Source organism: Stigmatopora argus, chromosome 14 (assembly GCF_051989625.1).
Source record: "Stigmatopora argus isolate UIUO_Sarg chromosome 14, RoL_Sarg_1.0, whole genome shotgun sequence".
Taxonomy (NCBI): Eukaryota; Metazoa; Chordata; class Actinopteri; order Syngnathiformes; family Syngnathidae; genus Stigmatopora; species Stigmatopora argus.
In genome coordinates this window covers 13,711,283-13,720,550 of record NC_135400.1, presented here as the reverse complement: position 1 = coordinate 13,720,550, position 9,268 = coordinate 13,711,283, and the positions used below count along the sequence as shown (strand labels likewise).

Sequence of the window (9,268 nt, the reverse complement as noted above, 5' to 3'; positions counted from 1 at the left end):
CAGGTCGCCAAAGAGCATGAGAAAAATGACGTGGATGAAATGACGCAAAATACAATACAGTAGTTACTTCGCAAGGAAATGCAGGTCAGTTGAACGTAAGTTGTAGCGCTCTAAATTTGTTTTTCATTGTTAATGCCAGTTTTACAGATCAGATTCAATTTTAAAAATGCGTAAAAGTGGGAGAAAGTTGTTAAAATAGTTTTCAAACCTTGATATTTGCGATACCATAAAAGCTAAAATACGTTTCTGTCATTTAATATAATCGACGAAAAGAGATATCTGGTCGAGTTGAACAAAATAATGTTAAATATTTTAATGGACATAAGAGCTAAATTTTCAACAATAAAACCAAACAAAAAATGGCGATTCTCATAAAATCTTTAATGAAGGGGAGATCATGCAATAAGAAACAAATGGCAAAATAAAACTGTTATAACCCTTAGAGTAATCCACTTGATAATATTTCTACATAGAACATATTTCTCAGGTAAGGAGCAAAATTTGACAGTGGTTTCATCTAGTTGTAAATTAAGAACAGTACTGAGGAAGAAAGTCTATAACTATTTAATCTTTAACTCCGCCATTATAAAAAAAGATGTATTTGTTGGTCTTAAAAATGGTGAGAAAAGAATAGGCATACAAAATATAAAGGGGAAAAAGACTTTGGAAAATCAGACATGGCTATTATGAGGCACTAAGATGCAATTTTCTTTTTTAATAACACTGTACATTTGTGCATTTGCTTTGTGAGAGCCGCTCTATTTTGCGTGTTTGTAAAAAAATGAACATGGCAAAAAGAATAAAAGTGTTTGCACCTCATGGGGGGGGGGGTCTTTTCTCCTATTGGAATAGTAATGAAAAAGAAGTTTTAAGGCAAGAACGTTGAACACACAAATCTGATGGTGAACCTCGTCGTGACGTTGGTTCAGCTCCGATGTGTGCCGCTGTCTACCATCCGTCCAAAAATCATCAATCGAGAAGATTCGGATTGTTTTGTTTTTTCCGTTAATGTCGGCTCTCTGGCTCACCGGAAGGCCACCACGATGTTGACTCGGTCGGTGCCTGCATTGAGAGTCCGCTGTCTTCTTCGGACCCCCGAGTCGGCCTTACGCCGGCAGGCTCAGCTTCTTGCCTTTCAACACTGTGAAACAAAACAAAAAAGAATCGATCAATTCATTCTGATAGTTTGCGGGTCACATTTGTGCCAACTAGATTTCATGTGAGCCGACCAAATTATTTTTGGTCCAAAAATTAAAATGGCAGATAATGAATTAATTTTGCGTAACCATTTTTCCCCCAGCTGACAAATTTAATCTGTTTTTTAAATCAGAAGCATTTCGATGGTTAATGTCAGGTTGGTGACGGAAAATTTCTCTGACGTCAGCGGACCAAAAGAAACAAGAGCGCTTTGCGTTGGAAGTAATCACACTTGGACACGGCGATTTTCTTTTCCTCGATTTCAATACAACATTTGCTTTGTGCGCGTCTTGGGATTGCGGTGTCTTAATTTTCAGGAGATAATCTGTGACTGCTGATCATTTCCATTAGCGACGGTTCAACTTTGAGCAGATTTTATTGCCTTCTTCATAAGCACGAAGGCATAACACCCAAATTGTTTCTAAAAAAAAATTGTAACATTTGGCATTTCTATCTTTTCAGGTTAAGAAATGCTGTTCACTTCAAAAGAAAAGGCATTTTGCAGCATGTTACTACACAGGAAGGCTTCCCCAACCTGCTCCACTGTCTCAAAATGTTTGGCCTATGAAATGGGGGTCAACATTTCGGAACACCCTGTATTTGCGGGCCAAACTAATGGAAAATGTGCACTAAACAGGTAAGAGTTTGGTTTTGCTCATAATTATAAGTGCTACTCAAAATATCAGTTCTCTTTTCAAGTTGGGCTTACGGCATACTACCCGGAAAACGTCTGATCTCAAGGTAAGCAGGGTTGGCCCTGGTTAGTTAGTACTTGGATGGGAGACTGTAAGCTCTTATGTTACCAAGGGGAATTAGCTCAAGTGCTACAGTGCTCACTTAGCATGTGAGAAGCAGTGGGATCTCCAAGACACATGTTAACGTAAGAGGGCCTGGTGGCCTCAGTAGTTAGTTCGTTACCCTCGCAGCCACGCAGCTCTAGCGTCCGGGGTTCAAATCCCGATCGGTCCTGTGTGGAGTTAGCCCTGCGATTGGCTGGCCACTGATTCCGAATGAAGTACAAGTAGAAATGAAGTTCTACTTATACAGAAAACTGTATAAGTATAATTTCATTTCTGAAATTCTGAATCAGTGGCCAGCCAAACACAGGTTAAACTCCACACAGGACCAACCGGGATTTGAACCCAGGACGCCAGAGTTGTATGGGTATGAGGGTAACGCACTAACCACTTAGGCCACGGGTCCCCTTTACACTGTCTCTTAGAGAATCCACTCCTTGTCACAGGCTAAGTGAGCACTGTAGCATTTGAGCTAATTCACCCTGGTAACATAAGAGCTTGCAGTCTCCCATCCAAGTACTAACCAGGCCCGACCCCGCTTAGCTTCCGAGATCAGACGTTTTCAGGGTAGTATGCCGTAAGCCCAACTAGGACATGAGATCTGATATTTTGAGTAGCACTTATAATTATAGCAAAACCAAACTCTTACCTGTTTAGTGCACATTTTCCATTGAGTTTGGCCCGCAAATACAGGGTGTTCCAAAATGTTGGACCCCATTTCATAGGCCAAGAATTTTGAGACGGCAGACCAGGTTGGTGAAGCCTTCCTTCGTAGTAACGTGCTGCAAAATGCCTTTTCTTTTGGAGTGAACAGCATTTCTTAACCTGAAAAGAAAGAAATGCCAAACGTTACACACACAAACATTTCTACATAAGCTGATTATATATAAACAACAACATAACGTTATCAAATCTAATGTGTGTTTGTTTGTTGTTCAGTCCATAGACTCAGCGAATGGTGCGCTCTCAACAACTTGGCACTGAACATCTCCAAAACCATGGAACTCATCCTGGACTTCAGACTGACCAAGGCCATTCCGCTCTGCTGATCTCACTTGGACTACTTATTTATTTGCCTGTATATTGTTGTTGTCATTTGTGCACTAGATGGTCAAAGATTTAAATCTCATTCTACTTGTATAATGACAATAAAAGCATCCAATTCAATTCAAAAGTTGTTTTGAGGTTTGTGAAAATCACCGGATCTATCTTTTTTTTGCACCAAACACCCAAATATTTGTGTAACCAACCTTTGGTGATGTAAAGGTAGAAAAAGTCGCAGTAGAGGATTGTCTGGACCACGCCAGCGACAATGGCGATCATGTCGAAGAAGCCCTCGAAGTAGAAGCGCCAGATCCAGTTGAAAAGGTAGAGGGCTCGGTACAAGCCCAAGCAGAACAGGTAGTGGGTGGTGATGGTCTCGGCCTCGCCCGTCTTGCTGATCATAAAGAGTTGCGGGAGGATGGCCACTGACTCCAGGTAGATGGAGAAGGTCCACAGAATCTGAACACACAAAAATGGCTTAATAAGCAAAGAAACAAACTCTCATAATGACACTTGTTCCTGCAAAACGCACCTCAAGCGGGGAAAAGTCGTGGTTAATGAGCACCGCCAGCCCTCCGACAGGAACCAGCAGGAACTCCACCCTGAAGCTGTCGTGGTTGCCGTCGTAGGTGGCCCGGAACTTGACGTAGATCAGGTAGACGGTGGCGTACGCGCAGCCGATGTAGATCACCTACGTGCGGGAAAGAACAACATGAGCTTGAAAACCAGAAGAAGGTTTTGCAAGTGTGTCAGCTTTACCTTCATGGACGTGTTGTAGAGCGAGATGAAGGAAGTGAGCAGGTCCAGGTAGCGCGTGGTGAACACAATGGCAAACAGGATTTGACTCTTTGCAGAGATCCCTTCAAAAGTAAGCAGGACACTCAAACTTGGTGAACAGCGCTACCTCGTGGAATTATCAACGAAACGATGGATCAAAAAATCCCTATGTGGCGCTTTAGTTTCGCTTATAAACAAAAGCAAGGCTTTTAAATGGTAGTTTATAAAGAAAACGGAGGACGGATTAATGGCCAAAAATGTCAGGGGTGCTTTTAACGTCCCATTTTTTAACAAAGCAACGCCTAGCACGTATGAAGACCTCGTTTGGGGCTTGAATAGTATTTTATTGTGAACGCACACAACACTTCCTGTTTTTAGATACTTTAAGTGTTGTCGGAAAACAGTGTTCGTTTTTAGCGACAAGGTGAAAAAGCGAAAAAAAGTTAGCACGCTAGCTGCTTCCGTAGCGTCTTCGAGAACGCCACGTCAGACGCCAGACAGAAAAAATCGAACGCCGATCGTCACACGACAGGCGTGCATAGAAGGGAATTGAAAGCGGGGGAAAGCACATAAAATACTATCATACGTACACATGTGCAGTTCAGTATGCACTTAAATACAAAAAATATATAGCGATATTATTATATCCAGAGTAATAGCAAGTCTAACACCGGCAATCTAAACGCTGGTTAGGCCAAATATCACAAATAATGCATGAAAAGCATTTTTTTTAAGTGATGTAGAATAACTGTTGTCTTATTATCTTTATGTTGATATACTCCCGTTATACTAGTCGTGCATGCTAGTCATTTGCGCACATGAATGAATGGGGGTCGCTAGCTTAGTTAGGAAGTAGCTTTCGTTTTTTAAACTGCCTTGCGCATAATGTAGGCGTTTGTTATCAACCACAAAGCTCCAAAATTCTACAAATAAGGTAAAATGACGAATTGTAGCCTTAACTCACCTGCACACGATCTGCTCTTCCATATCTTTAGTAGCAGGATGATGATGGCTGCCAAGTGAGAAAGGTCTCCTGTGAGGCGGAAGATGTTCATGTTGGCAAAGTTCAAAGCCCGAACGCTTAACTGAAATAAGTATTAAGTCCAAAAACTCGATTTTGAGCTGCTGTGTTTTCTAGGAATGATCTAATTGTCCGCTTTCACTTGGCAAACAAACGGAGCAACGCGGCGGCTAGCTCCGGCTTGAAAATATGGCGTGTGCAGGTCGACGTGGAAGGGGGCGTGAACACAACACAAGAGCAGAATGCGATTGGACACGACTCTTGATTGACAACTCCTCGGGACCTGCCTACAGTGTGTGAGTGACATGTCACTAGGGTGGGACCACGTATGAAAAGATAAGTGTGGCTACTTCATAGTGTAGAGTAGACGTTTGTTCACCTGACTGGCCTGTAGACAGTTGGGGTTCGAATCCCAGTTGGGAATTTCTTTAAAAAAAACGACATAGTATAGTAAGGCTTTTTTTCTTAAAATACGACATAGTATATAGTAAGGCTTTTTAATTTGTAAAAAATGACCATGTATAGTAAGGCTTTTTTCTTTAAAAAATGACCATGTATAGTAAGGCTTTTTATTTAAAAAAAAATGACCATGCAAAGTAAGGCTTTTTATATTAAAAAAAAAAAACGAACACACTCTTTTACAGCATCAAGACTACAAAAATGGCGACTATAGTACGTCATCTTCCAAACATGGTCATTGAGTCGGGAGGACAAATCACCTCCTATGGGCGTGGTTACGCCCATTGGTGACGCAGGTGCTTAAATTATGCACCTGCGCAGCATCTCGCCCTTTGGAGCAGCCATTTCCATGCCGTCGGTCGAACGACTAGCACCCAAACGAGGTAAGCCCTAGACTAGAGCAATTTACTGGCCTATGTGCATTTTTAACACCCTACCGCAGGGGTGGCCAACTCCGGTCCTCGAGAGCCGCTATCCTGTGTGTTTTCCATATCTCCCTCTTCTAGCACACCTGAATCAAATGACCAACTCGTCAGCAAGCCATCCAGAAGATTGATACCGATCCTGATTATTTGATTCAGGTGTGTTGGTGGAGGGAGACATGGAAAACAGACCGGATAGCGGCTCTCGAGGACCGGAGTTGGCCACCCCTGCCCTACCGGGAGATTTTTTTAGGAATCAATTGAGCCAAAACGCCAACAAATCTGTTACTTTATTGCCAGGTCGAACACACCGTCGACATTTGAAGTATGGGCTCCTTGGCATGTCACTAGCTAGCTTAGCATTAGCCTCACGACATTTGACTTCAAAAGTATTTTGTCCGTATTCTCTCCATTATTGAGTCGTGGGGGAAGACTTCATTTTATCAAACAAAGTCGAGATATCAACGGTCAGTTTGCCAGGTGAAGGTGTGTTGAATGTAATGATAGTTTTCACTGCGATTGCTAAACGCCCTTTTCCAATTTGCAATTCTGTTTGAAACAAAAATCATTGATACCCAAATGGTTAAGCCGACTTTCTCCTAGTTTTTAACATCAGTCTGTATATTGAATCGCTTTGTCTGGAAAGGGGAAATTAGCACCGAGCACGCACTAACTTATTTTCATTCTTTATCTTGATCATTTACTTGAAGATTTCTCTTTCCTGTAATAATTGTTTGCACTTCCCAAATAGCTTGGTTAAATCAAGATGAAGCTGTTCCCGTGTGTCCAGAACCATGCACACCCTTGAGGGGAGAGGAGACTGGGCCAAGGTATCAAGGTATCAAGGTAATACTAATGACCAAAAAACCCCACCTAAACACATCTGTTGAATCTCCAGTCTCTGTATATGATAACTTTTGCTCTATTTTTTTGCATGCACCAGGTCCATGGTGATGTCCAGACCCTGGAGGACCAGGTGATCTTCCCAGGTTGCCCCGTCTCTGAACTCTGCTCTAAGGTTAATACCGTATTTTGGCGCATTGTTTCTTATGCCGCAGTGTCAGTAACGAGTGCTATTTCTGTATTTTAGACACACAAAGCACGCACTATTTCGTCAGACGCATATGGATTAAGATCGAAATGCGATAGCGCTGGCTACCGGAAGCAGCTTATTTCCGGGTTATATTGTAATGTATCCAAGTCAAAACATTCCAATCTCACATTATTTTATTGACTAAAGTTACAATTTACTAACCCCCTCTTATTTTATAGGTGATGTCCCGATCCCTAAGGTGAGGAGGATTTATTTATTTTTTTTCAATCAGAAATTTCAATAAAAGAGATTTGAGTGTCATTTGTCTTTGTTAAAACACTTGGAGGAAAAAAGACCCAAGACCCTCAATGGTCTTTTTTTTTCCTTTAATTTTTGGTGTTTATATTCTAAGTCTTTTTCCCCAAATTTTTTATACTGTGTTTTGTTTGTTTACAGGTGAAGAAGACTGGCCAATCAATACTTTAATGTGATAATTCCTAAGTGTGCAAATGTATTTCTTTGAATAAAAATTCTAAAATGTCATGTTGCTTGCATTCCTTTGCTAGTTCTATGAAGAAAAATACATGAGTATATTTCAAAGGTTTTATTTTCCCACAAAATGGGGTAATTGAGAAGTTCGCATAGGTCTTCCAGCATTTAAAGATGAGGTGGTGTTTCCATTGATGAATCTCTTCTTGGCACTGGATGGAATTCTGGGGAGAAAAAGAGGGTCAAAGCACAATAGACTAAGTCCAACATTAAAAAAATAGACTGGGGGCCAGTTAGGTCAAGATTTGACCAAAAAACAATAACAATAAGTTAAGTTTTACCAACATCAGGACCCATCTCTCTTTTGAGATATGGAAAACATACTGGATAGGGGCCCTCAAGATGTTGGTGTCAAAGGCTGTGCCACGCTCCAAAGTCACCTTTCTTTAGCGTTGATTTGGTAAACTTGGATGGACCTTGAAGAGAAGCAAAATAGAGTATTTTTAGTACACATTACATGAAAATAATAAATCAAATAACCTGAAAAACAGGTCTTACGTCATACACGACTTCTTTGGTCTTGTAGATTTGGACAGCTTCCACCATCTCCGTGGCTTTAAACCTCTGCAAAACACCACAGCATGATTATGTCATTGCTTATTTAACCATTTTGATGCACAAATGACTCCCATTCAATCAAAAAAATAAAATACGTCTCACAAAGCTCTTAGACGGAGGAAAAATGGTTGTTTAAACGAGTCAAAAATGACCCCTGCGCTACGGTTGAATGAATGTCTCGCTTAGGTTTTGTCAAAACCACAATTAAAAATCAAAAGGTCCAAGCCCTGAAGTCTTCCTTTAGGAAAGGGAAGGGCAAAGGTATATACGTATTCTAGAAGTGTACCGTTTATTCCTTACACCTCCACTTGATGGCACTAGTGTGAGTGTGAGTTACCCACACAGGATCTTGCTATTAAAAAAATCAACGCCAACCTAGTTAAAGCGTCTTCATTAAAAATTGGAGTGTATCATGATGCTAAACAAGCTAATTTAGGAAAGCCGTGAACACTGGTCGCTGATATCTAAACATTACTGTGACAACAAAATTTCCCGAATACGGGAATAATAAAGTTATCCAATCCAATTACACGGGTAGAGGAATTAGAAGCTATTAAAGACTCACTTTGCCGACAAACTGCTCCTTTTTGGCCGTTATGGCCACATTCTTGATGTTTCCCAGGAGCCTGTCCTCGTTGAGGGACTGAAACACACAATGGAAGGGTTTCTTTTTAAACATTAAGAGCAATAGGTGACGCAATGTAGCCAACTTGCTAGCAAACATTTGTGTTTGCATCCACGTCGGGGCTACATCACGCCAATGAAGCACGTTCCCGTCAAAAAGCACTCTTGAAAAGAGAACTGGGGCTACGAAATCCCCAAAAGACAAAGTACCGAACACGCTGCATTGTCCTGGAAGAAGTTTGTCGGGTCTTTCTTCGGGAAATCGTCAATTCTGAGCAGCTCAGCAGTCCAACGCGCCCAGCCTCCGGCTCATCCGCCATTTTGAAAAATGGCGGCGATGGGGGCGGTCTTTTGAACTCTGACCACAGCCACGCCTATTACACATAGACACAAAAAATAGATCGTTTTCATCATAGAGTGCATTAGTCAGGGGGCTGGGGCTGCAAATACTTTTAGGTTGGGCATTAATACTTCAAAACAAATACATTGTTTTCATAATAACGCACTGTAAATACTTTTTGGTTGGGCTTTAATACTTTAAGATACAATATTGCACATTATGAACATTGCGGTGACATGGAAAAGGAATAGTTCATTAAATTTCAATATTTTCCTAATGTTCTTGTGCTTCTTTACACCAAAACAAAGGAAAGACATGATATTTGGGTTATTTATAGCAGAGCATGGTATAATTTTAATGGTCCGGCCCACTTGACATCTCCCTAGGCCGTATGTGGCCCACGATGCGAAATGAGTTTGACACCCCTGGTGTAGAGGTTCACTCACC

General features: G+C 41.2%; 2 protein-coding genes and 2 long non-coding RNA genes across 10 annotated transcripts; 2 read left to right on the top strand and 2 right to left on the bottom strand.

Annotated features, from left to right (window-relative positions):
• The first annotated feature begins 1 nt into the window (after position 1).
• LOC144088718 (uncharacterized) lies at positions 2–3,161 on the top strand. Its single transcript, XR_013304933.1, has 2 exons — positions 2–84; positions 2,934–3,161. It is a non-coding gene; the product is annotated as an uncharacterized LOC144088718 (long non-coding RNA).
• Positions 361–5,056, bottom strand: kdelr2a (KDEL endoplasmic reticulum protein retention receptor 2a). Its single transcript, XM_077619323.1, has 5 exons — positions 4,780–5,056; positions 3,798–3,898; positions 3,571–3,729; positions 3,245–3,497; positions 361–1,141 (listed from the first exon to the last, which is right to left on the bottom strand). Exons 1-5 carry the CDS (start codon positions 4,868–4,870, stop codon positions 1,107–1,109), a joined length of 639 nt encoding a protein of 212 aa, XP_077475449.1. The 5' UTR covers positions 4,871–5,056; the 3' UTR covers positions 361–1,106.
• A 374-nt stretch (positions 5,057–5,430) lies between these two features.
• On the top strand, positions 5,431–7,293 carry LOC144088716 (uncharacterized). 6 transcript variants are annotated; one of them, XM_077619325.1, is made up of 6 exons: positions 5,431–5,678; positions 6,469–6,563; positions 6,661–6,735; positions 6,808–6,904; positions 6,990–7,009; positions 7,207–7,293. In XM_077619325.1, exons 1-6 carry the CDS (start codon positions 5,603–5,605, stop codon positions 7,234–7,236), a joined length of 393 nt encoding a protein of 130 aa, XP_077475451.1. In that variant the 5' UTR covers positions 5,431–5,602; the 3' UTR covers positions 7,237–7,293. The 6 variants fall into 6 exon arrangements, 3 of the variants coding, with proteins under 3 accessions (XP_077475451.1, XP_077475453.1, XP_077475452.1); XM_077619326.1 differs by having other exon boundaries at positions 5,435–5,678; positions 6,808–6,878; positions 6,991–7,009; XR_013304928.1 differs by having other exon boundaries at positions 5,460–5,678; positions 6,469–6,555.
• Positions 7,294–7,339: 46 nt separating this feature from the next.
• On the bottom strand, positions 7,340–8,880 carry LOC144088717 (uncharacterized). Of its 2 annotated transcripts, none has more exons than XR_013304932.1 (5): positions 8,692–8,880; positions 8,423–8,500; positions 7,798–7,863; positions 7,624–7,715; positions 7,340–7,463 (listed from the first exon to the last, which is right to left on the bottom strand). It is a non-coding gene; the product is annotated as an uncharacterized LOC144088717 (long non-coding RNA). The 2 variants fall into 2 exon arrangements; XR_013304931.1 differs by having other exon boundaries at positions 7,581–7,715; positions 8,692–8,877.
• Between the last annotated feature and the right edge of the window lie 388 nt (positions 8,881–9,268).

Excerpts from the sequence above, each read along its gene's own strand:
- LOC144088716 (XM_077619325.1), top strand. The coding sequence starts at position 5,603 with ATGCACCTGCGCAGCATCTCGCCCTTTGGAGCAGCCATTTCCATGCCG. Across the intron at positions 5,679-6,468 it reads ACGACTAGCACCCAAACGAG|CTTGGTTAAATCAAGATGAA; the intron begins GTAAGCCCTAGA and ends CTTCCCAAATAG. Across the intron at positions 6,564-6,660 it reads CAAGGTATCAAGGTATCAAG|GTCCATGGTGATGTCCAGAC; the intron begins GTAATACTAATG and ends TGCATGCACCAG.
- kdelr2a (XM_077619323.1), bottom strand. The coding sequence starts at position 4,870 with ATGAACATCTTCCGCCTCACAGGAGACCTTTCTCACTTGGCAGCCATC. Across the intron at positions 3,498-3,570 it reads ACGACTTTTCCCCGCTTGAG|ATTCTGTGGACCTTCTCCAT; the intron begins GTGCGTTTTGCA and ends TTGTGTGTTCAG. Across the intron at positions 1,142-3,244 it reads CTACCTTTACATCACCAAAG|TGTTGAAAGGCAAGAAGCTG; the intron begins GTTGGTTACACA and ends TTTGTTTCACAG.